We start from the raw sequence: 27,501 nt of genomic DNA on the forward strand, positions 1-27,501 counted from the left end.
TGTTTCTATTATTTTAGGGTTATTTTCACAATTTGTGCTCTACTGCTTGGTTTAGAGACCAGTTATTGTTTATGATTAGATATAGATAGTTTTGTCTGGTTTAACGAGGTTTTAAATGACTGAAATAACAAGAAATTAATTTTTAAAAAACACGACCCCTACAGTGCACCTAACAATAAAACTGACTTCAGCTGTTCTACTAAGGTACGGTAGTATGTTTTATCCATGGTTAAACAAATGAGTTTGTTTTGTGATGTTATATTGCTATTAAAATTAATTTATTAAAAGTTTGCAAGTTTATATGTGGGCAATGACACAAATCTTGGGTTTGACCTTTAAGAATTTACTTGATTAAACAAACAGCTTTGTATGGCATTACAAAAAAATCAAACCTATAAAAAATGTTGGTGAAGTCACATCATCTTGCTAGAATGTATTTAATTAAATACTACATATTAAATATAAATACATATTAAATGCTCTGCATATTTAATTATATAATACTAGCGTGTAAATATAAATACTACATGTATTTAATTCATTAGGTGTGGCCAACTTCACTTAAGGGGTGAAATTAATCAAACAGAAACCATTTAAATGTTCAGAAAAGGTTTTCATATTGTATACAGATGTCCTGATACCTTTTTCCAGTGGTACTACTCAAACTTTTGAACTTTATATTAAATCTAAAGCTTAATATATTTAATGTTAAAAGATTTGCTTTTGAAAATTAAGTTTCTACTTACCCTATCCATATACCACCCCATGAATGGCCTCTGATCGTCCAAGGCCAAGATTTTCACATTACTAAAGTTGGATGATTTGAGTAAAGGCCCCAAGTACTTTTTAGTCCAGTATCTGGCCACTAGTGGTGGCAACAGAGTGTTCTGTATTGGAAACCACGGACCAAAAAGCATTCCAAGGCTCACCTCATTACCTAGAGTGATAGCCCAGAAATCAACCCCGTTCTGTTTGTACGCTTGCAAAAATCTGAAACAGTGATATGTATTAGACCAGCGCAAATAAAACTGTGTACACCAAGATTTCATATTTGGATACCTGTTTTCAAAAGCAACAATATGTCAACAAATCATTACAAAAAAAGCTACATTAAAATTAATGGACTACGTTATGGCTACGTTCCGAAAAATCTCCGCGGCACCTAGGTAATCTGGATTTAAACTATTTACCATTATTTGAAACAATTTCACGATTATGACAGAGATAATGTTTGAATCTTGGTTTCTTCATAGAGTTGACAGTTTAGTTAATGTCCTGAATGTCCTGATATAGTATTTTTTAGTCCTTATATTAGTATTTTTTTTTTTTTTAAATGAGTCTCCAGCTTCTAATTATTTAATTGTTGATCGTGTCTATAAAATTTATAACATATTTGTAAGTCTATGCTCAGTCTTTATTAGTTTGAAGATAAGTTAAAATAGGAAACTAAAAACTACACTTGAGTGAAACACTCATTAATTATTCACACGTTTGCTGCTACGAACGTTCCGGAACGTCAGCGTTCATTATTGTTTAACGTTTCCATGGATCAGCCAGCTCGTCACGAGCGTCCTATATTTCTTTGCAGCTCGTGGGGACGTACTTTTCTAACAATGTAAAATATAGTTTCCCAAAATCACCACTAGTGTCGTTAAGAACAGGGCTTTGTCCCACCTCTTTCCTGCTAGATAGCGACACTACTTTACCAACTGCAACCTGGGTAGTGCTGCTATCTATCAGAATCACTTAGTACTATGTCCAAAGCCAGTTTTGTTGCAGAAAATTGGCATCCTGTATAACTACTGTTGTTCTTACTGTAATTCAGTGTATCGGCGCAATGTTACGCAGCGGCGAGCGTTAGTTCAGCTCCTGGCGCCGTCCCGGAATCTAGTGGTTAGCAGCGAACGTGTTAATGAGTGTTTTACTCAAGATACCAACCAAGTCATGTCCAGGCATTGAGAACTTACTTCAAATGATAGTTGGCCCAAACTCCGAGGTATTTGTTGTAAATTAATCCAAGTCTACAATTATTGTTGGTTTTCATCCAGTAAGGAGCTGACCACGATGAACCGATTAGTTTTATTCCTCTTTTACTTGCATTAATCGCCATTTTGAGAAGAGGGATCTAAATCAAAATCATTAATATTATACCTTAGAGCAAAGACAACAATTTAAGAGGACATTTGCTTTTGGCAATAACCTCTTAATTAATACAGGTAAATTTGTTGTTTGAATTGAAATATTTAAGAAGGAGGTCTAAACATTTCTTACAAATAAAGAGTGTCTAGGTAATTTTTTAGTCACGCTTGTGGCTTTTTTGTGACACATATGTGTACTATGTGATATATTCGTTTTCAGAATCTTTTTGAACTTTTGACAATTTATATTTCTTTTGTTTAGCTCAGCTGGCTTGATTTATATTCAAATGAAAGTATTTTTGACATCATGATATGTGGAATTTCACCTGAACTTGTTAGGAGCTAACAATGGTTTGAATACCTTCAGTTTCCAATTCAAAATAAGTCGATTTCTGCAACCTAGGTTTCAGCGCTATCATCTGATGTTCCAGTTTGAAATGTTCAGTCCATTGGACGTCGTTTAGTTAAAGCTACATATAGTTCACACGAGACAAGCACGGATACGAGCAAATACCGATCAGGATTTACCAAACGAATACATGTAAGTTCACTGGCTACGACAGGTGACATCCAAAAGGCACAACTTAACCTATGTCACAGAAATCTACTTATTTTGAACTAGAGACTGAAGGTATTTTAATCATTACAAGTCAAATGAATGGCAAAAAATTGACTATTGCCCATCTGACTTAAAGATGACAAAGTTACTAGTGATAAAACCATTATCATAATAATAAATATATGGGAGATGGGTCTCAACGAAGAATCGACATTCTAGTTAGGTATTATTAAAAAAAGTAATGGATTTATTAATTGATCCTACGATAAGATTCTAAATAAGTAAACCAACCATTGAAAATCAATGCTAAAAAGAAAAAGCTGTATGAGCCAACGATATCCTATTTTAAAGAAAAATACAACTTACAACAAAATATTGAATTAATTGGTTTATTTATTGGATCAAGAGGGACCATAACATTTTTTTATATATATATATATATTTGGAAAAGATTTAAATTAGACAGAAACATTCTTTAGAAAATTTCTATTGTGACATTGAAAACTTCAATATCCAGCGCTCGATTTGTGAGGGAAAGCGGCAGAATGGCATTTAGGTGCCTCTCTTACGGAAAGATAAAAATATTGCCATAAATAGGTACTAATCACATTAAATAGGTTACAGTTCCGGCACCTTTTTTTTTTTACATATCGAGCAATGTCAAAATTAATTAATCCTAAGAAATCCCATATACCGGGACGTGATTGAGCCATGCGAATACTTATGAAGTTAAACGGGGCAAAGCCCGTGGGTACAGCTAGTAATCTATATATATAAAATCCAATGTGTGTTTGTTTGTTTGTTTGCTTGTTTGTTTGTTTGTTTGTCCTTTATGGACTCCAAAACCGCTCGACGGATTGTAATGGAACTTTCAGGCATTATTAAACATTATTCAAGGATGGTTTGTGTGAAGTTTGGTGCATATCCGTCAAAAGGGCCCTAGTGGCTCTGGAGTTTCCCATGTTAACCTTATGAGTACTCATATTTAAATGGAATTAAAGAATCTTAACAGCTGGTTCAACTAAACAATTTGAATCTGTGATGTTCTGTGATGTTGTTGATAGCATTAACAAGTTAATTGGTTTACCAACAGGGTGTAGCACTATTTTTTTAAATTTATGACAATAGCAAATTTGAATCAAAAGGTGAGTGAGCGTAGCGAACGAACTTCAACCAGGACGTGATTGAGCCATGCGAACGAACTCATCTTGAAAATGAATTAGCATTTGACACAAAACCACATTATAACAGGACGATGTCTGTCGGGCCAGCTAGTTAAGTTATAAAAGGTACAACAAGATGGAATGGCATGACCTTCAGTTGGTAATCATCAGCTGTTAAGCTGAAGTGCTCCAATGCCACGTCTCCTGGGACGTCATCGTAGGTGTAGTTGTCAGGAGAGAAGTCCGAAGCAGCGATGGGGACTCTGATCATGCTGTATTCTAGGCCTGTCACCCCAAAGTATGATCTATAGATACACAATTTAAGGTTAGCCAAATTCCAATTGAATAATCTATGTGCATATAATTTTCCCGTTTTAAGGCAGGTATTCTTTTTCAAAATATACCACATACTCTATTACAAACATTTTGTAGAGGAATAACACTAAATCATTTATTTTAATAAAACATACTTATTATTGCTATAAACTGTAGTCGTATCACTTTTGATAGTAAAAAATAATTTTGCTAAGACAGTTTAATATTACTAGGTGAAACCCGTCGAAATCGACGGTTGGGGGCCTCCTCGTTTATATTGTCGTGTGGCTTCATTGGCAACAAATAATGCAAATCAAATAGCAATATGGTATTTCCAAAGAGAAAAACATACTGTAAATTGGCTGTTACGTAAATATTGACGTTTACATGCATTGTTAATCAACTTATAAAGGATAATGTGATCTAGTTTAAAAGAAATATGACCTTTCTGTCATGACAGTAGCTGCTTAAATAGTATTTACTCTTCGAGCCAAACTATCGTGTTACTTTCAATGATGTTACCAACCCAGTGGGCCACGGTCCGTAATATAGGCCATTGCAAATAATGTGTCAAGATAGGTACCATTTTAGGCAAGGTTTTTGTGTTTGGATGTTATTAGACACGATAAGAGCACACTGAACTTCTTCTGCAGATGAATAACTGTTGGAGAAATATAAGCCGATTCATAGATTAATGTCACAATGCGAGTTTGAGCATTTTGTAGTTACAATATGTTACAAATTATTAGTTAGTTAGTTAGTTAGTTATTAGTTACAATATTCTCATATAGTTATATGAGAAAGTTACATAGTATTTTTTAGACTGCTACTCAGTGCACTTTAAGAATATATTTTTTAGAGATAAATTAAATTATTTTTGTTGCTGAGTAGCGCTAGTAAACATGCACAACACTTTTTCGTCAGCCTAATAACATTCAAAGGCTCTCTAAGAGTTCAAGAAAATAACATTGCAAATACTTCCTTTGGACAATTCAGTAACTCTCAATAAATGTTGTTTAAAATGCTATTTAAAAATGAACAGCTGTTTAATTAAAAAGTATTATCCACATGGCCAAAATGTAAACAAATCTGTGGAGGTATCTTTAAAAGGCTTCTGGGGCAGAGCCCTAAGGGAATTTACTTTGTTTTTCTTTTGATAACTCATCTACAGAGCAAGACATTTCTTTGGACACCTCTACTAAGTTTCTACGCCCAGTCGTTCTTTTAAATTAGTGGAGACAAAGTTTCCAATTAAATATTTAGATTCCCCCATGTTAATCTTATGGGAGAAAACCCAACTTTGATGGAAGATCCAGCCCGAACTAATAAAGATTTCCAAAAAATAAAAACACTTTGCATAACTACAGATCAGGGCCATTCTTTTGACACTTTAATCATCAAAATCGGTTCAAAAATGAGGGAGGAGTTATGTTTACAAAAATCGGCTTAGCATATTATATATATAGATTTCAACACTGTGCAGCACTGTCTGTATGTTTGGGCATTGCATTTAAGTGAGACATTAGAGCATACAAAATTGCGGGAATGTTGCTGGAAGTCAACAGTCCCGGAAGATCAAATAATTTATACCTGTGCCGCTAGGTCAAAAACTACAATGTTTGCAGTGTCTGTAGATCAAAAGTCCCAGTAAGTCAAATAATACAGTCCGAGCTAAAAACGTGGTCTATGTTAAAGCAATTGACTAATTGGGAATTTGACCTAATGCAACAGCAGTTTTAATATAACGAAATACGGTAAAATACAAGTTCAGTTTCGCTGAGTCAACAGTGCCGGAAGATCAAAAGCAATAAAAGTGAACGTCGATTCAGTGTAAAGTAGACCTCCTGCAACGCTTACTACACCAACAAAACTCGCTTTTAGTTACTTCGTGTTTTGTCATAATTAGAATAGAGCTAAAATTATCATATTTGGTACATAGCTTATCTATTAATGCTTCTTGCCAACTGTTTGGTCAACACTGTAAATAGGTATAGTTTATGTAATGAAAGCCTTTCGTCAAAATTTGTGGCATGAAATACACGCAAGGACGATCTGAAAATTTCTGGTTATTATATACGTATGTAAAAGGAGACCCATTTAATTTTAGAACTATTTTATGAGTTATAATGTAGTCTACACATCAACTGTGTAAATGTATTACGCCTCGGAAGGGTTGAAACCTGTCCAAACTATCATATATATTATTAAAACGTAAATGGGGGTTTTTCACATTCTGAATCAACCAGTCGACGGATTTTCATTATTTTTGTGTTGAAAGAAAGATAATTTTGAGAACTAGGGAATGTCAAAGCCATAATTATAATTAAGGGTCCCAGTTTTTTAGAAATTAAGTTTTAATTTTTAAAAAGTCTAGCAGCCGACGCTAACCTTCTTAAGCTAGCTTTTAGTACAATATAATTTGCTTAACATAACAGCTGTAAACATTCAGCATTTGTGACACAAATTCAGCATTTGGAAACAAATTTAAAGACATATTTGGAGTTGACCTATTTATACTATGTGTAATGCTGACCATTGATACATTCAATTCTTAGGTATGAGGATGGCAGATTAATTAAATATGCATAGTAAAATAGTAGGATGTTCAAATGATTTTTTAAAGGAATCTTTGTTCTCATTGATTTGTTTTAGTCCCATATAATTTGTTTTAACTAACAGCTGGTTGAATGTAATATTGTTCTATATAACTATTAGGTTTTTGGCGAATTTCCCATATAGGGAATAAGCCATTACCGTAGTACTTATGGTAACACCTGGACCCGGGACCGATTAAATTTTTCGTTTTGAGGTCCCTAGAGGCCAAAAACACCATCAGTTCAAATTCATATATACAGGTGATCAACTCAAGGAGGCCACCATTGGGAAATCGGAAACGGTAAGAATTAGAGAAAACTTTAAATGGGGGACATTCCTTTATTTTTTGTGGCAGTTAAAAATATGATTTTAGTTTTTTTATCATGTTTTTGGATAGAATATGCAATTTAAAAACTTTTTTAGCCTTGACATTTTTTCGATAAACCCACTCGTTTAGGAGTACAGCCTATGGAAAAATGACTTCCGGTGTACATTTTACATCATGTAGCTCCTAAACGAGTAAGTTTAGAGCAAAATTGCAAAAAGTAAATTAGTCTTAGAATTGCATCTACATTCCTTAAAGACTAAAAAACAACAAATTTTCCACTTTTCAAGTTTGCCGCCATTTTTTTAATAATATAATTCATATTTTTAATGAATTTTGTGGTCTTTTTGGAATGTGGATGCAATTGTAAGACTTTTTTACTCTTCGCATTTTTGCTATAAACTTACTTGTTTAGGAGCTACATGATGTAAAATGTACACCGGAAGTCATTTTTCCATATGCTGTAACTCCTAAACGAGTGGGTTTATCGAAAAAATGTCAAGGATAAAAAAGTTTTTAAATTGCCTATTCTATCCGAAAATATGATAAAATATAGGGTGTTAAAATCATATTTTTAACTACCACAAAAATAAAGGAATGTCCCCCATTTTAAGTTTTCTCTAATTCTTAACGTTTCCGATATCCCAATGGTGGCCTCCTTGAGTTGACCATCCTTTAACTTATAGCCTATATTTATTTATTTATATATTTTTCCCGGGGGAAACCCCAGGACCCCCCTCCTTTTTGGGGGGTATTCCATACCCCCAGGCCCCCGGTGACCCCCCCCCCCCCCAAAAAATATATGTCTAGGACCGTCCTTGTCTTCTTAACCTATAAAACACGTGGGATACAGCCTTTCTTCACTGATCACGTAATGCGTGATTTTCTATAAAGTCTTGGGAAAATAAAAGGTAAAATAGATAGAATACAGGTGTACTGTATGTGGTTTACAGTTTACACACAAATATTCATCAAACTGTGTGATATTTTGTTATTGCAAAGAACAAATTGGGAGTATCGTATTGTTTAAGTCGATGGAAAATCTCTGTTGATCCTGTTTTACAAGCAAACCAAAAAGATACAGTAGTCACCACTCTATGCGACATATTCTAACCAGAAAATTGTAATCGTATGATTCTATAAGCATTGGTAGGATTGCAAAGTACTACACAAACATTATTTCAAGGGTAATAACAGTCACAATTTCCGCTGACTTTAAAAGAGTCAACTAAAATATTATACTAATGGACACACAACTAAATGGAACAACTAATGGAAATACTCCCGATGTACATATAACAGTTCGATATAAAGCATTGAGTATACACGTCAGTAGTCATAGTCATAGTCATAGTCAAGAATCTTTATTCATAGTATTCATGTTATATAGGGTGTTAAAATCATATTTTTAACTACCACAAAAATAAAGGAATGTCCCCCATTTTAAGTTTTCTCTAATTCTTAACGTTTCCGATATCCCAATGGTGGCCTCCTTGAGTTGACCATCCTTTAACTTATAGCCTATATTTATTTATTTATATATTTTTCCCGGGGGAAACCCCAGGACCCCCCTCCTTTTTGGGGGGTATTCCATACCCCCAGGCCCCCGGTGACCCCCCCCCCAAAAAATATATGTCTAGGACCGTCCTTGTCTTCTTAACCTATAAAACACGTGGGATACAGCCTTTCTTCACTGATCACGTAATGCGTGATTTTCTATAAAGTCTTGGGAAAATAAAAGGTAAAATTGATAGAATACAGGTGTACTGTATGTGGTTTACAGTTTACACACAAATATTCATCAAACTGTGTGATATTTTGTTATTGCAAAGAACAAATTGGGAGTATCGTATTGTTTAAGTCGATGGAAAATCTCTGTTGATCCTGTTTTACAAGCAAACCAAAAAGATACAGTAGTCACCAGTCCCAAAATTGCTAAGACTACAGCCAGTCTGATATGATTACAGTGGCTGTAGTTAAATGGCCACGATAATCTATGAGGATTAGGAAGGCCCGCATTAGTACGATCGTTTACAGTTCTGGTTTGAAAATATTTGATTCCAAACAAACATTTCAGTCATGATCTGCAGAAAAATCATCCTATGAACAGCAGATACATCAAAGTATCACAGTATCTTCAATCGGACACATACTTTCTCCCATTAGCTTGTCAACAACCTTTATCATGGGTAAGCGATGAGAGTAACTAAGTGTGATATTTAATAGGTAAAACCACAAAAGCTGCATTCACTTTTGAACCGTAATTTTTACAGGAATGGGGGGGCTGCACTATTTTGTTTAGAATTATAAGGACCATAACAGACGAATTTCAACCAGAATTGGTTTTTTAAAATCCATTTTTCTGTTTTTTCATGGGTTTTTATAGGAAATGACAATTTATAAGTTACAATAACTTTTGAACCGTAATTTTTACAGCAATAGGGGGTTGCACTATGTTGTTGAGAATTTGAACTACCATCACATAATAATTTCAATCAAAACCGGCTTTTTTCAAAAATATGATTTTCTTTCATTTTATGGGGTTATTAATGGGAAAGTAAAATAATTTACAATAACTTTTGAACCGTAATTTTTACAGAAATATGAGTTCTATCATTTTGTTCAGAATTTAAAGGGCTACAACATACTAAATTGTTATCAAAATCGTTCAAGCCATAATCTGAATTTTCCGTTATTTTATGGGTTTTTATGGAAAAATCTACATTCAAAATCATTTAAAATACATGCCAAATTTAATCAAAATCAGACCACATGCGTGGTGTATAGCTCTTTACACACACACACACACACACACACAGACATCGAAAACAATACTTTCTCCATAAACCATAGGAGGATAAAGTAAAAATTAAGGGAGAAAATCAAATAACAACTATGTTTTTTTTCAATAAAAATTTTGGTTACTTGATTCAATTAAATTATATTGCACCAAAACAAACCTAAAATGTTAGTGTAAATTGTTAAACTTTAAAATTAAAAAAAATAAGCCAAAAATTAAAATGACGACTCAGACATTCTCTTCTTCTCAAAAATTATCTTTTATTTAATAGAGAAACCTTTAAAATCTGTCAAATGGTTGATTCAGAAACTTTGGGCAATAAACACCCTTCACCTTCACGTTTTAAATGTATAATATGGGATGTAGGAATAGCATGGCAAGCAAAGAAAAAGGCTTCATTAGTCTACTATCTTTGTTGTTAGATATGATTCCCCAACATTAACTTAACCAAACAATGAAATAAATTAGTTGATATCTTACTCTATAAGGTTCTGTTGAGCGGCTAAAGGAAGAGAGGTGATCATAATTCCTGCCCCTGCAGTCATGGAGGCTCCGAATCCTTCAAAAGTCTGATATTGTACACCAGAGTTTATTCTTACGAATACATCTGAAAAAAAAACACCAAATGCTGTATAGTAAGTAAAACAACTGGCCAATATTTCAGTAAATGGGTTTGGAACCAAAATTGGAGTGGCAGGGGTCATTGCTGCTGGTTATGAGTATGACAACTATTAATTTCCATTGACCACAAATATAATAAAATATAGACTGTCAAAGGAAGGTTCCGCAATGTGCCGCTTGATTTTCGATTTGCTGCCGTCGTCGGCTCCTCGCCGTTTGCTACCAGCAGACGCTGCAGCGGTGTGCACCGTACCGTAACTACACGGCCGGCAAACCTAATGGTGGACGCCAGAACTCGTGCTAACCGCAGCACAGCTGACGGTCTACATTTATTCTATTTGTCTATGATATACACATGCTAAAGCAAATGCTATCTGGTAAAAACTCCTGGTCTACATACCAGGATAACAAAGACAACTGAATATAATGCGTAGATTATAAAGCAACTGTTCATACTACCTTTAGAGGTTTGTATTTCTGCTGCCAATTATTCTGTATAGACAGGTGCCTGTCACAAACCTATTAGTAGTGCTAGATAAATTTTTGTAAAAGAAATGAAAAATGTTCATTTTGTTTGTTATTTTTTGTGCACCAATTGGACCTCGTGGACAAGTTTTGTAAACTTGGCGAGACCAAGCTGTTTTATTATCATAAATAAATGTAATTGAATTTTAATTTCACTTTTCAGTCAGGTTATACGGAGTATGTTTAATCTATGGTTATACTTAGTGGATTATTCAGCCTACATAGCAAGCATGAAGCTGCACTTGCAATTAATTGCTTTGAAATTAGCCTTGCAGATGCAAATAAAAGTTTTCTCTCCTGAAAATTCTTTTACGATTAAAATATCAAAGCAAGCACATTTTAGTGGAGGTTTCTTATTAACTTAAAATTGTCAGCGACAGCTGGCTAACGTAAGAAGTTAGAACTTGTACCATACCCTTAGAACTTCCAAGTGTTGAGTTCCTTGCAGAGTCCATAAACCGTCCTTTATCCATAGTAAACCCAGGAGAAGTACTAGATGTGCTGTAATGGTAGTAAGAGCCTCTGGGAAGAGCTTTAGGCTGCTCAATCGTATCACAATACGTAGCATTGCATACGCAAATGTAGCCTGCTTCTGCATCCCGAACATTACAGGGGATGTTTTCCGATGAAGATAACTGCCCTGCAACATTTATGAAGATAAGAGTTTGAATCCAATAACTTAGCTAAGCAAAGTGTGAAGGTTATATGAAGGTTAATTTAATGAGTTTTGAAGTAAGATCTTAGAATAATGATCAGAACTAGACATTCCATTCCTATGTTAAAGTTATAGCCAGTTTCAGGATAAAAATTAACGTGGTCGAATTGGGCCGATAGATTTTTCAAAGCCAATTTGTGATTTCTGTTAAATACACAAACTTTTTAACCAAGGAAATATAAATAAAACCCTTACTGAAAACCAAACCATATTTTATGTAAATAATCTATCAAAGTACAAGAAAAATAAGAAAGAAAATATAATTTTGACAGGGCACACTCTGTGGGAGCTCCATTCAACTACGATATATTTTCTATTTGGGAAAAAATTGCTACAACTGAGCAACTATTTAAACAAGTCAGTTACTGCAAGATAAGAGCATTTCTCTTAAAGCCAGGAATGCTGAGACGAAGTTGCTGTGACCCACACAAGCATGTTTCACAGCACACGAATGTTTTGATGCATTGCACAACGTCCAATGATACCTAAAGTCAGTGTCATAACGTCCAAAATAAAATGTTTGAGCTGTTTCACGACATCCAATATAAAATATTTGATTGTTGCACGACATCCAAATATTACCATGTCCAAAAGTACAGTAACTGAAATAAATATAGTCTTTCTACAAGCTCTGGACGTCATGATATTGGTCCCAACAGCACACTTTACACTTCAATTCAATTCAATTAAATTCAAATTCTCTTTATTCATTCACAGTAACTTACAAGTTTTATACAATGAATAGCGTCAAATAAATATAAAGATGAATTATGCTTTACTTATTGCTAAAACAATCATTATCTTTTCAAAACAAATTTAAAGCTTAAGAAGAATAACAAAACAAAATTAAATCAAATCATCTTCCTAAACTATCATTTATGATTTCTCTTGAATTCCAAAATTCATCCAAAGAATACAAAGACAATGAAAGGAGATAATCTTTCAATCTTTTTTTAAAAACGTCAAAACTTTTTTCCTCTATTATAACTTTAGGTAAATTAAATAAGAATTTTATGCCAATGAAACTACATTTCTTCTCAAAAAACTTTAATTTATGTCGTTCAACCTGCCTAGTATGCCTTAATTTATAGTGTCGAATATTTGTACTATTAGTTTGGAGGTTTAATTTTTTTATATGTAATATAGTTTCATAAATATACAAGTCATAACACCTAATTTAGAAAAGAATGGTTTCATTGATTGGCGTTTATTTTTAATTTTGAAAATAATTCGGAGTGCCTTTTTTTGATGATGAAGAATTTTATCCAAATTTTTCTGGGTAGTTCCTCCATAAATTGCTATACCATAGGATATGTGAGAATTTATTAATGCAAAGTATATGGTTTTTAAAGTATCAATATCACACACCCTTGACATTTGTCGCAGGGCATATCTACCTTTTGACATTTTGTCAATTACATGCTCAACATGCTTATCCCAATTTAGGTTTTGATCCAATATCAATCCGAGAAATTTTGTATACTCCACTTGACTCAAGTTTGAATTATCAAGGTAAATATTCGGGTTCAATTTACATCTTGATTGTTTTGTGGAGAATGATATAAAATTTGATTTACTGTAATTTATTAGAGATTTTTGCTGGTTGAGAAATCATTAATAAAATTGATAAAAGATTTAGAAAAGATTTTAGTTCAACTTCCTCTTGGGAATTGCCTGTAACTGTGATGTTGGTGTCATCAGCATAAAGACACACTGAACTTCCTCCATCGACAGCTAGTGGGAACCCCCTCATATAACAAAGAAATAAAAGAGGGCCCAAAATAGATCCCTGGGGGACACCATATTTAATATTTTTATACTCAGAGTAAATATTTTGAGTATAAGAGTATTTATTATTTGGGTGGCAGAAATTATGCTGTATTTGGACACATTGTTGCCTTCCTTGCAAGTATGAACTGAACCACTTAAGCTCTTTATTATTTATATTTAAGCCGTAAAGAATTTCTATCAATTTCTTATGTGAAACAGAGTCAAATGCTTTTGAAAAGTCGAGAAAAATTCCAATTACCTTCTCATTTCTGTCAATGGAGTCAATTACTGATTCAATAAAATCAATACCAGCAGTTATCGTAGATTTTCCCTGTCGGAAGCCATGTTGCTCGGGATCCAACAAATTGTTTGATTCAAGGAAGGGTAAAAGCTGGTTATATACTACTTTTTCATAAATTTTTGAAAACACAGGCAATAACGAGATTGGTCTATAACTTGTGGGATCAAATTCGTCCCCCTTTTTATAGACTGGTACTATTTTGCTAACTTTTAATTTATGAGGAAAGATACCGCAAATTAAAGAGGAATTTATGATATGAGTTAATGGTTTTGATATAAGAGGAAAAGCATGTTTAGCACTCTTAAAAAAGTAGCAGTTGCAAGTTCAAAGCTTGCTGCCAGTTGCACGACATCCAGAGCACCTGCACTCTTTGAGTACTGCTTTACCGTCTAGTGCATACTAACCTAACTTAACCTAATCTAACCATTGTCTGTATGCAGAAGCTTTGATCGTCATGCAACAGCGCTGAGCTATTGGACATGGTGCAACTGGCAGCGGCTTTGGACGTGGTGCTACTGCTAAGTTTTTAAGTGTATAAAGTGCGCTGTTGGACGACGACCAATCCCATGATGTCCAAAGCTTGTAGAAAGACTATATTTATTGCTGTTGCTGTACTTGGACATGGTGAGGTTTGGACATCGTGAAACCGGTCAAAAATTATATTTTGGATGTCGTGACACTGACTTATATCATTGAATGTCGTGACATTTGGACGTCTCATTGTGCAACACTCCCGAATGTTTGACTAGCGCTTGTTGAGGAGTAGTAACACCCTTTACGCATTCGCCAAGATTTACAGCAACTCTGAGTCGGATATGGAAATAGAATTTCTTCCCTTTTTCAATGACTTCACATCGAACATAGGTATATTTAAAAAAGTCAATAGATAATTATAAAATAAATGAATTTGCCAAGCTGAATAAAAATTTAACTATCGGTAAGCAAACTATACAATAGTTTACTTATTTTACTTAACAATACAGGAATTGCAAAGTAAAAAAAACTTTCCCTTTATAAGACCCCAATCCAATAGTCCAATCTTTCTAGTAATAGATGATTAATTTAAATCTGAGTTGTTAAAATATTATGTTTGATTTAAATATGTGTGTTCTAATAAATTTGTTGTTTACTATACTTACCATGGAAAGCCAGAAGCGTTAACAAAACTAATGACCACATACACATGACTAAAGATTTCTTTAAAATGTGTAAAATATATTCCTAGTTGTCACACAATTAAACTAACAAAGTAGGTAGTGTGGAGGTATGTTAATCTCTGAAGTATAGGCTCACAACAAATTAGACTTAGTCATAACGCATAAGTTAATAGTTCCCCGTAATGTGTCAATGATTATTTTAGAGTCCACTTTGAGTGTCTGTAAGATGATCAAGTTTTGAATTAACTTACTATCTACTTCTCAAACACAATGGAATATCCAAATTCATTGAGTGGTGATAAACATATCAAGTTGATAAAAGTATCCAAATAATTGACAGTACTTCATAACAATTGATTCAAATTCAGGAAACGTCATTTATTTATATCTTATCATATTATGTAGGTTAACAAGGCTACTATAGCTACAGCATAAAACATAACTACAGTACGGTCCACGAGAGTCTGCACTTGAGGGAGGAGTCTATTTGCCACGTGCAGGGGCAGCTCCAGAGGGCAGGTCAGGTAGGCCTGGGCCTAACCAAAATGTTGGTAGACATTTCAAAATTATAAATAAATAAAGAAATTGAATTATATTCAAATAAAGGGAAAGCATTGAAACTAATTATGTTGCATTTCAATTTTAAAATTCCCCCCTTTTTGCTGGGGGCTCTTCAAACCTCTCGTCCCCAGATCAAACTCTTTCTTGATCCTTGTCAGGCCTACCCAAAAAATTATTCCTGGAGCTGCCCTGGCCTTGTGACTTCAAAGGAGCCAATGAGGACCGCGCATTGTTGCCAAATCAAATAATACCAGCTGATTTGAAAATATTGTTTAGTATATTTTAATTAGTGTCGTCAACAGGTGATATGGCAACGTCGCACTACCCCTGTCACGTGATTGGATGACGCCAACTGCAGACTCTCGTGGACCCTATAGACTTGTTATGTCATCAATTATCTGGGCAAGTCTCTTTAAGGAGCTTTTGTTAATATGGAAGCTTATTTCAGTAGAACATTTTATTCATCTCATCAGGACCTTAAAACACACTTCTAACTTTGCTACTTATATCTTCATTATTTTTAAATAGGTTTTGTCAGGATTTTGCTCTAATAACTTCTGGTTAAAATCAAACATTTTAGTTGCTGAAATTTTTAGCTAGCCTAGTCATCTGTCCTCTTTTGTACGTTTCATTTTCCTTCCAGTTTCCATTCAGAATCAACTTGACGGTTTTTTGAAGTAGGAATGTCCTTTAAACCAATAGACCTAAAAGATCTATATATTTCTAATTTGCTTGACAAATCCCTAAACAATAGTCAAATCATCATTACACAGCAAATTGTTATTGTTGAATGGCAATATTTGAACCTGCGCCTCAACGAAGATAGAAGTCCCTTTATCTAACTTCTTGAGCAGCCAGTCCCTCTACATTGGAATATTACTACAGTAACAAAGCTTTGTTGATATATTATATTTGATTAAGATACTTTGGGGCCTTAACAATGCAGGTCAGGATGCCTCAGTAAAATTTATTTGCACTGTAATAGAAACTCTGCAATAGTATAAAGTCACATTTATAACCTACCAATCATGATCCAATGTTTGATAATCGGTAGTTTTTGTTTTTACTACAAGATTGCTTGGTTAAGGCTGAGCTACATTTTTGTTCATCGGAAGGGAAAAATTAAACAGGCTTAGTGAAGTCAAACATTTATTAGTAAAACACAAATGTATTTAAAGAGTAGGCTTGGACAGTTTGATTGAAGCTTCCAGCATCTGAGTCAAACACTATCAAGTTTACTGGATGTGGATGTCTGAAAAAATTGCAAACATGTATCAAATAGTTTATTGGGTGCAAAATCCAAAGTCTATGTGGCAATTTACATGCAGATGATAAGTATTGGCCGAAACTGCAAGGATATGTTAACTGATCAAATAGTTTATTGTGTGCAAAATCCAAAGTCTATGTGGCAATTTACATGCATATGATAAGTATTGGCCGAAACTGCAAGGATATGTTAACTAACTGTGTAGCAAAGATGACAAAATTTCAATCACTTTTATAACAAAGTGGCCTCTTTTTTCACTACCTATCCTTTTCAGCTTTTCCATGAATGTATCCAAAACACAACTGATAAAATTTATCTGGCTCCAATATAAAAGAAGAGATCACCCCAAATTAGATTTAATGTTTGATATTTCTGAAAATACAGTTGATTATTCAGAAGAAAAACTTATCAAAGTTGTGATTTCAGTTGGTTAAACTTGTCAAAAAGAATTTAAAAGAACTTATCATCTGGATTTTGTCAAGTTATTAGAAAAACAAATAAATTTTGGTATACAAATTGCAGTATCATGCTTATTTCACTTCAATTATGAATTACGGACTTAATTTATTAGGATCATCCAAAGTGTTTACTTTAAAAAAAATGTAATTTAGACATATGGTTGAGGTTCCTCAAGATTCATGATTTAAAGAATATTTCATTCATTTCTAAATTCTAACATTATGTAGCGTTTGTACAGGTTGTGTTGGTTAAGTTTCAAGACTGGTCTCAGGAAAGTAAGTAGGTATAGAACATTTATGTATAGCGGGCTAAAAATCTTCAAAATGGTTTCCTTTTCTGAGTTGACACACCGCTGGCAGCGAGTTTTCTACTGTCAGAAGGCTTCCAGGAACTCATCTATTGGAATGACGTTTAGAATCTTCGTCAAAGCCATTTGAACTGCTGCGACAGTGCCGAACCGCTTCCTTTTTTACCGGCTAGATTTTCTTGGTTCCGCGACATTGAGGTCTTCCAGCATTATCATCGTTTTCGACGTCTTCTTGGCCATCTTTATACTTTTGCCACATGAAAACTATGGTTTGAGGCATTGCGACTTCTTAGTCCTATTGAAGCAACTAAAGCATTTCCACGTCGTTCTTGAGACAGAATTTTATGGAGTAATGTTGCTCCTCCAAACGCTGAATTTTCACTCTCACAATGTTTTGACGTGATTACAAAACACACTCTAACTTTGCATATGATGCATTCACTCTAGTGTTGCACCGGCAACCGGGATTGGTTCGGTCGCTTACCTGAGACACCCCTCCACCCAACCAGTGCCACGTGACTGGTCTAGAAGCGCTCTGCTACATGGGAAATAATTCCTGAAACTTAATTAACACACCCTGTATGTGTCATCTTTCTCTTATGGTTAAGAATAATTTAATTTAATGTTAGATAAGAAACTATCTGGATACTCAAAATTTTAAGACTAATTTTCTTATCACATACTGAATCTAATTGGGCAGATGCGCATTCTGATCAAAGCTAGCCACTAACACTCGACGTAAATTCCTCAACTATTGTTGTTATATAAAAACAATTTCTTCATGCAGACTTGCAGAATTGTTAATGAAACTGTACCAGCCAATCCAAATGACATATATAATTGAGAGAATCATTTGCCTCAAATCTGAATTTTTAATAATCGATACATTGAAAATACCACACATAATGAAAATTGGTGGTGGGAGGTTTAAAAAATGTATTGTGTCTATTGTTCAGGTTTCGGTCCATTTCACAATTATCTATGTTTAACAGTTTTATCTACTATCATAATACAACTGGCTACATAGATATTTCTTACCCAATGAAGTGTATGACATTACTCACGGGTTGTATGCAATGACTGCATGGCTTCCGTCAGGATTTAACGCAGCAACAGCCAAAACTCGGTTTGAAAGAATAAATGGCTTTTTAGTCGGCTCTGGCTCTGCGTTGTTTTTTGATTTATCAGTTGTTATTGAGATATCATCATAAATCTCAATCTTTATTAGTTTAGCTCCTGGAGTTATGAACTTTGAGAAGTGCCCCAGTACGTAGTGAGACGGTTGTTTGTAGAACTCTCCACTCGTAGTGTTGATGATAATCTGTGTGTCCATCGTAGAGTTCAAGAACCCAGCAGGTCCTCCATTTTCATCCAAAGCGATGTTCCAGTCCAAATATCCTCCCACCCAGTGAGCTAAATTCTATACATTATCAAAATGAAACATAATATTTTAATATTGGTAAAAATTAATAATCAGTGGTTTATTAAATATCACCACATTGAAATGTAGAAGGAAAACGTCATCAACATTTTGAAAGAGGTACCTTATGTCTAGTTTATTGCTAAAATTACTTCTTCATTGTAATATGTTTTCAAGGTTAGTAACCCACCTATTCACAGGAATCAAAGAAAGCAAGCATACTTAAAGTTTTTAAGCTATATGCATGTAATAAAACGTTTTAGTTAAAAAATAGTTTGGAATCCAAAACCAATTATTTTTCAAATTCCCATAGAATAATTATGGAAAAATGTATTACTTTATTTAGTAAAAATTAATAATCAGTGGTTTATTAAATATCACCACATTGAAATGTAGAAGGAAAACGTCATCAACATTTTGAAAGAGGTCTAGTTTATTGCTAAAATTACTTCTTCATTGTAATATGTTTTCAAGGTTAGTAACCCACCTATTAATAAAGCAAAATTAAAATGTCTCTGAAAGAATAATTTGATCATTTTTCAATTTTTTCAGAAATTGGGGTTTACGTTGTTCAGTGTAATAAGCTACATGCCAGGTTATTGGAATAAGCTTAAATTTGTTTTTTCTGATATCCTATTTAATTAGGCCTACTGTAAATCAAAGTTAGTATTTTCAAACGTAGATTTTAAAAAGTAATTATAGTCTTAGTGAGCTTTAAATTAATTAAACAACATCAAAACTTGTTAACTAGATAAAAAATTTACTTTTCCTACAGTTACCTAGCAATGTACATGTTGTCTCACTGATTTGAGAAAGCAAAGTGGCCAATTCGCTCATCAGTGAGACAATGCTAACATTGTCTCACTCTAATTACTTTGTCTCACTCCAGATTTGCGTTTCTTTACCAATTTATTTGTTTTATGGTAACTGTAGGTAAAATATAATGTGCAGCTAGAGTGCAAAGTGCAATCGCCTCACTCAAGAAATCATTCCTCGAGAGGATTTCTCTCGAGTGAGGCAATTGCTCACTTTGCTCACTAGTTGCACAAATAATATTGTTTATAAACACTTATTTTGTATTTCAATATAGATTGATAAATACCATATCTCATGGCTTCATAATAATATTAACACATTTAATTTTTTTCAGCTTAAACACTGTAAAAGTAAGATATAAAAATCATACATACCTGAAATATATTATTCAGATAAATCACTGCACTTTCCCAGTCGCCTGAACCAATATCAGGAACATTAAATCCTGAAAACATTAAACAATGAAAGTAAAGTACATGGTCACATTGTGTGCTATTTAAAAGTAAGTTTTTGTACCTCAAGTTGCATTTCAGCAAATTATGAAATTGTGTTTAGGCCTACATGCAAATTATTGTTGACATTTTTTCACTATTTTTACAACAACTAAGAGATTATATCTTTGGACTTAGTATTATAAGTTCTATCCTTACAATAGAGTTAATGTGTTAACATCTCACTTAATGAGTTAATCATCAAAACAACAAATCAAACAATTTAAAAGAAGATGGATGTAAGCCTCGTTATATACTGAGAAGAAGATTATTGGATTATTTTTTGCACACATTTTTAAACAATGAACACGATTTGGTGAATATGACTGATGGTACTGTAAATGTATAATCAATATCTACTTACCTAAAAAGTCTATAATACTACATTCTGTGTACAAAATGACTTTTTCTGGGTATTTTTGGTGGAACTCATCCAAAATATATATATTAACATCGTCATCATAGTACCAATGGATAGCCGCACCATCCACAAATTGTTCAGCTTCTTGCTCTGAGAACAACTGAAAAAAATACCCGGGTGATTAAATATTTCATAAACAACGTACTTAGTGCCAATTGGTTATCACATTGATCATACGTATTCACTGCTAGAGAGATATATGAATTTTGGTTACTACATTGACCCTTGGAGTTCCAAAGTCTGAAATAGTGAAATGTCGGTGATGAGTGTGACATAATCTAAGATTGACTTATGCTTTCAGAAACTATATGTATAGTTGGATTTATGCTATGTAGCTGTGTAGCGGAGTGGATACCCCCCAAAATTAAGCCCATCGAAATTTATAGGCAAGTTAAAGCTGTCTATGGTGTAGAAGTAATCATCAGTACAAAATCACATCAGTATGAAAGCAGTGTATCATATTTAACCAAGGAATGGTTTATGATGAAGATCGGAGCGGGAGGCCATCACTAGTCACGGACGAAATGAAGCAAAAAGCTGAAGAAACAATTCAGGAAAATAAACGTTTTACTTTGACGACTCTCTTCCACAAATTTCATGATTACTCCAACATGAGATAGTAATAGATCATGTTGGATACAAGAAAGTGTGTGCTCGGTAGGTGCCTAAGATTTTGACAGACGACCATGGGACATAAGGTAACCCATTTAGAAATCGAAAGGTTGCTGGTTTGATTCTGAGAAATGTCAAAAGACTTTTAATAGTTTGAAACTGGACTCAGCAGTCCTTGATCGTTGGTCTTTTACGAAAGCTGATCTTAGTTAGTAACAAAGCTATCATCACGTCCATTCAAAACAAAACTCACAGTTCTCACTCTGGTGTGTAGGCAATCCAACCAAGCAAATACAGTACAATTCATCAAACACTGCTGAAAGCTGTGTTTGGTATGTGCCGCAGGCAGAGTGGGGGATCGACACTAAAACTACTACAATTTAGCTTTTAGTTTGCCAATCTTTTTAGTGAAGTAGATCAATAAGTCAGATTAGTAGCAGAGACCAAGACGTTGGCTTCCTGTCAGGAGCACCCTAGCACCATGGCTGTCCATGGTTATCCATTGACGATGAAAAACTACAATCAACAACAGCAACAAAAAAATCAGTGGAATATTTCTTTAAACCTTCGCTAGAGATTCTTTTCCCCAAGGATAAGGGAGAATATTGCACAGATAATTGTCAATATTGTGTCGTTCAACTGAGGGCAGCTGATTTAGATGTAAACTAGCTGTGTACCCATTCTACAGATGGGGATCTTATAGTCAGTTAAAAACCTTCTTATAATCAGAACAGCAGTTGGTTTGCATATTTTTTTTCAGATTTGCAAGCAAAACTATTATAGGAATACACATACACCTTCACAAATACAATATCTGACAGGTTCAAGCAAAAAAAGGAAAAGCTTGCAATTAAATATGTCACTCGGATATAAATCTTGTTAGTCTATATTTTATATCTAATGATTTTATAGGAGTTTTATGAGAGGATGTGAATATTATTGACAAAAAGATATTCTATAACGTATACAAATGTAAATTATTACTTTAACTATGGCATCTAAAAAAAAAGTTTACTGAAAATGTTTGTAACTTTTAATATCCAGTAATGGATGACATTGAGATTTGTAAATAATAGCATCCTTTTTATCAAACTAAAATTAACAGTTTAAAATATTTCAGTTAAAAAGTAATAGTTTATTTTTACTCATATTTAAAAAATTATTGTTGTATGATAGTACCTACCTAGAGTTTTGATTGAACAGAAAAGCCACAGGAATCATACAGCGACATATTAAACAAATAATTGAAACTTACTCTGTCAAAGTACCACAACGTAAATGGGCGTTGGTCGTCCAGTCCTAATATTTTGACATTTTCAAAACCAGAATCTTGTAATAATGGTCTTAAGTATTTGATAAAAATCCTTGCTTGTTGCGGTGGCATGATTATGCTTGGGATTGGGAGGTTTAAAGACCAAAAGACCGCCACTTGATTCCCGAACGTAATTCCCCAGAAATCCAATCCGAAGCTTTTATATGCTTGAAGAAATCTGAAAATCAATTCCACAATTGGTTAAAAATGTTTTAATCGTAGTTAGCCCAAAGACTAACTATATGGGATGTAATGGAGTAACATTACATGATATGTGCTGCAGCCTAGAAACCAATCTAAGAACTACTTTGCTAGGCTATTTGGTCTACTAGTATTAGTGCATCAGTTGTTGCTAGGAATGATCAAATGCCAAGTGGTCTCCTGGTCAAGAGTAAACAATGTATAAAATTCACTAATTTGATGTACTTATTGTGAGTTGTGTCTCTGATTAAGCATTTTGCTACTCTCAACTTATCTTTACTGATTCCACCAAAAACTCGTTTCATGCAAATTTTGATTTTTCTGTTTATAAGATAAGGAAAATGGTAATAAAAAGGCTCCCACACTAACTTGAGCAAGTATTTAGCGTAAGTACTGAGATGGTCCTTTCTGATGTAGCCTGCACTCATGTCATTATTAGTTTTCATCCAGTGTGGAGCTGTCCAAGCCACACCTATCAGCTTTATATTTCTTCTGCTTACATTCAAGGCCAAGTGGAGTAGTGGAATCTGCAAATGTATCACATAATACTGTATTTGTATTGACTTTTAAGTTAGTACTAGCTGGCCCGACAGACGTTGTCCTGTTGTAATGTAGTTTTATGTCAAATGCTCGTTCATTTTCAAGATGAGCTCGTTCGCATGGCTTAATCACGTCCTGGTTGAAGTTCATTCGCTACGCTCACTCACCTTTAGGTTGGAGCTCGTTCGCTGCGCTCCCTTGCCTTCAGTTACATTTGACAGCAAATATTCGTAAAAAACAAATGGAATAGAAACCTATTTGATAGCTCTCATTTGTTATGCATAGATTTGTTTTTAAAAATTAGGTTATCATTACAACAGCTGTTTCCTTAATTTAATTTAATCAAGAAATGACAAACATGGCATGGTAAACAAAATAAAACATTCTTCCATAAGATTAACATGTAAACTGCAAAGGGCCATAGGACGCTTCCCTTAAGGGATTTTGAAACGGAAACAGGCTATTATGTTATTCTAGTACCTAAGGAATATCCCTGTAAATTCATGCCAATCGGTTCAGTAGTTTTCTAGTTATAAACACTGTAACTAACACAACTTTCTTGTATATATTAAGAAGATATAATATCAGATAAAGTGAACAAAAGCTTTACATAAAACTCAAACCACTCTCATTCACTGGATCATTCGAGCTGCACCATATTTGTGACAAAACTGCAAAGGAATATGTTTAACCTTGACTAATATGTTATGACTAACCTTGAAATCCAAATCATCTTTAGTAAGATTGAAATACTTCAACTCTGTATCCCCTGGAATGTCATCATATGTTGCGTAAGCAGGAGTGAAATCTGTCGGCTCCGCTGGCACTCTCACAAAAGAATACTCTACACCTGTCTGGCCAAAGTAAGATCTGAAAAAATATTTGAGAGAAAAGAATTTATTTATAAAAATAAATACCTCTGCCTTAAAAAATAAGGTTGCCAATGACACAGAAAAATAGTACACATAAAATATCTAAGGATTATACAGCTATAAGAGTTTTTAAATTCAGGAAGCACCAAACTTTTCCTGTGTCAAGTGTAGCTGAATGGTTAAAGATCTTGACGAATAATCAAAAGGTTGCCGGTTCGATCCTGAGGAAAATCAGTGATTGGTTTGAATCTGGACTCAGCTGTCCCTGATCATTTGGGGCTTTAAATAAATTATCCTGACTGATGAAACAGATTATCTTAGTCAGTAACAAGACGACACAGTGTATCTCAAAACATTCTACACTCATTTGGGTTGAAACACACACCTAGGTGGCATCCCCATTCCTTTCTTTTTAAGGCCGGGATCGTTTTTCACATTACTTCAGGCTAGACATAGGGGTTGCGACATTATCACTTAGTTAAAATCCATTGGTGATTTGGCAGGATTTTAACACGGGACCTCGTGGGCCAAAGTCCTGTCCTCTAACCACTAGACCAGCTCGCTCCCCCATCCCTGCCTCATGATTATAAAGATAATAATAATGTGTCATTTTACAGCCAGCAAAGGTACACAAACAGTTCCAAAAACCACTGCCTTTCATCACATCAAGTTTATTTAATTTACTCCAAACTTCTTGAATTTCCATTATGTTCAAAGAAATAAAACCTGGAAGGGTTTTTAGATGCATAAAACTTATTTCACTCACTCTATCAGTTTCTGTTTGGCTGCGTGGGGCAGACTACTGATGGCAGTGGCAGAGGAGGCGGTGAGTGCGGCACCAATCCCTTCAAAAGTCTGATACTGAATAGTAGAATTCACCTGGATAATGACATCTACACAGAGAAAGGTTTAGTTTCATGTCAGTTGGGTTAGCGTACAGCAAATTGTGATTAATTTGATACTTAAGACTTATGTTTTTGAGAAAAAATCATCAGTATCAGCAATCTGACTCACACTTTCTCCCATTAGCTTGTCAACAACCCTTATCATGGTAAGCGGTGCGAGTAACTATGATATTTTGTGGGGAAAATCATAAAAAGTGCAATAACTTTTTAACCATAATTTTTACAGCAATAGCGGTTGCAACATTTGGTTGAGAGGTAAAAGGGCTGTAACATACTAAATTTTAATTTTAAAATTGTTCGAGCAGTTTTGAATAAGATTTTTCTGCTATTTATGGGTTTATGGGACAATCATCTTTAAGAAAAAAAATTGCATGAAAATGAAAAAATTCCTGAAGATACCATAGATTAGTATCCAATCCACATATCAATTTTCATCAGAATCCGATCACCGGTGTCCACTGTAGCTCTGTTGACATCCACAAACCACATAGGAACCTACTTTTTTGGATTCATGATGTACCGAAAAACGGATTTATCCACCCAAAACTCCAACTCGAACATTTTGACAAAACAATACTTTCTCCTTAAACTATGTATAGGGGGAGAAATTAAAAACAGTATCATCATTAATAGCTGATTAAGACAAATATAAAATCAAATTAAAAGTATTAAGTTAGCGTAAAACTAAATCCACAAAGCTTTCTCACACAGAGAACACGCCATTCTTTCATTAAATTTACCGTAACAGAATGTACAATACAATATAGAAACAAATATTAAAGAACCGGTACGGACTGGTTGAATACCAAACGCCACAGGATCTTTAGTGACTTATAAACACCATCACTAAGGAAGCAAACAATATTGTTCAACAAAACAGCCTGTCTAAATACTTGCCTTCTGAATTTTCCCTCAATTGTATAGTGGAATTTGTAAAATTGCCAGAGGACACGGAAAAGCCAGGCGTTTCCTTGGATGTGCTGTAATGGAGGTAGAGTCCTCGAGCGATCACTGCGGGCTTCTCTACTGTATCACAGTAAGTTGCATTGCAGACACAAACGTAACCTGACGATGCCTTACGAACATTACATGGAATCATTTCTGCCAAGGACAGTTTGACTAGAACAAAATCGTAGTGCTATAGATCCATGGATAGATTTGGTTGGTATAAGAACTTGATAGTTTTACTACATAGTTAAATTTGTATGTTTAAAGGGCATTACTATTACTCCCAAATGTATTTAGTTCCAAAGAGACATAAATGTTAGATTATTAAAATTCAGAACCTTAATTGTCTTTTGTGTTCATATACTAACTAAACTATAGAAATTTAGGTTAATGTTCTCAGGTTATTCACTATTACCTTATTTTCAAATATTTAATGGGCTTACAGACAAAACTGATTGTCTTTAATAGACAAATACTTCTGCTGCAACAAACCTGCAGTCTAAGCGAAATTCCATTTGTCTGATCTTATTTTCCCTCAAATATTTCCTTAAGCATGTCAAATTTAACCCCTATTGTTTAACGAGTAGGCTACAATGGTTTCCTGCTGCAGGGAAGGTAATAAAGTGTGTTTTTAGTTAAATGATAATAGCTTAGCTTGAAGTAATTTTTGATGAATGTGGCTCAGTCGGGCCGAAGACAGTGATGTCGTGGGCTCAGATCCTGGCCACTACCGCTACTTTTTATCGGTACAGTTAACCCTTGTATTGAACTGCCTTCCTTTGCTGGATTCGTTCCACGCACAGGTCCATAGCCTATGTGGACGGGCAAATGCAAGGTTAAAAGCCTATTACAAAAAAATCAATAAATAAAAATAAAACAAATCTGCCAAAACCAAACTATGATATTTTACTTTTTCTTTATTAGAATACCATGGGAATTAACATTTTACACCACTATTGTTCACTTAAATTGGATTTTAAATCACTAATTTAGTAGATAGGTAATCAATATCCTTATAAAATAAAGTAGCAACAAGTTTTAATGATGATGGCCATACCTGTGAATGATACAAAGCTTATAAGTAATATTTTATGAGGAATAATCATTGTTCCTTCATACATAACCACACAATAGTCCAAGTTTGATTGTACGATCTTGGTGTACTTTGTGAGTGAAGTGATCATATAAACTTTATGGAGGGATCACATTTTAGGATAGGATTATTGGTGGTAATAAATATAATCTTCAGATAACAATACATTTTAATAATCTGTCATTGTGTATTTCCATGAGTGAGAAAAGAAAAAAGAATCATTGAAATCTTAACAATTCTTGTACTATTTTTACAATAATAAAATTGTTGATAAAAAATCATCTCTTTTGTA

At 34.1% G+C, this 27,501-nt stretch overlaps 2 protein-coding genes across 2 annotated transcripts in view; both read right to left on the reverse strand.

Annotated features, from left to right (window-relative positions):
• The window catches only part of LOC128990161 (putative glucosylceramidase 4), a 31,289-nt gene extending 16,069 nt beyond the window's left edge, over window positions 1–15,220 (reverse strand). Inside the window, exons 1-6 of the mRNA XM_054412435.1 lie at window positions 14,967–15,220; window positions 11,457–11,681; window positions 10,376–10,502; window positions 4,012–4,165; window positions 1,968–2,125; window positions 747–990 (exon numbers count right to left, since the gene is read on the reverse strand). Of these exons, the coding sequence (XP_054268410.1) occupies window positions 747–990; window positions 1,968–2,125; window positions 4,012–4,165; window positions 10,376–10,502; window positions 11,457–11,681; window positions 14,967–15,012 (954 nt within the window). The 5' untranslated portion in view covers window positions 15,013–15,220. The remainder of the gene's footprint in view (window positions 1–746; window positions 991–1,967; window positions 2,126–4,011; window positions 4,166–10,375; window positions 10,503–11,456; window positions 11,682–14,966) is intronic.
• Window positions 15,221–16,681: 1,461 nt separating this feature from the next.
• Window positions 16,682–27,284, reverse strand: LOC128990162 (putative glucosylceramidase 4). Its single transcript, XM_054412436.1, has 10 exons — window positions 27,174–27,284; window positions 26,066–26,287; window positions 25,030–25,156; window positions 24,108–24,261; window positions 23,221–23,378; window positions 22,594–22,828; window positions 20,670–20,826; window positions 20,189–20,259; window positions 18,643–18,998; window positions 16,682–16,797 (listed from the first exon to the last, which is right to left on the reverse strand). The coding sequence occupies exons 1-10, from the start codon at window positions 27,235–27,237 to the stop codon at window positions 16,698–16,700; spliced, it is 1,644 nt and encodes a 547-aa protein (XP_054268411.1). The 5' UTR covers window positions 27,238–27,284; the 3' UTR covers window positions 16,682–16,697.
• Between the last annotated feature and the right edge of the window lie 217 nt (window positions 27,285–27,501).

Source organism: Macrosteles quadrilineatus, unplaced genomic scaffold (genome assembly GCF_028750875.1).
Source record: "Macrosteles quadrilineatus isolate MER2022 unplaced genomic scaffold, UCM_ALF_1.0 Scaffold_3__2_contigs__length_128488019, whole genome shotgun sequence".
In the NCBI taxonomy this organism is placed as follows: Eukaryota; Metazoa; Arthropoda; class Insecta; order Hemiptera; family Cicadellidae; genus Macrosteles; species Macrosteles quadrilineatus.

Bases quoted from the DNA above. Each gene is read 5' to 3' on its own strand.
- LOC128990162 (XM_054412436.1), bottom strand. From the start codon at position 27,237: ATGTATGAAGGAACAATGATTATTCCTCATAAAATATTACTTATAAGC. The intron at 23,379-24,107 runs GTTAGTCATAAC...ATACATTTGCAG, and splicing joins AAGATGATTTGGATTTCAAG to ATTCCACTACTCCACTTGGC. The intron at 16,798-18,642 runs GTGAGTAATGTC...CAATTTTTTCAG, and splicing joins GCAGTCATTGCATACAACCC to ACATCCACATCCAGTAAACT.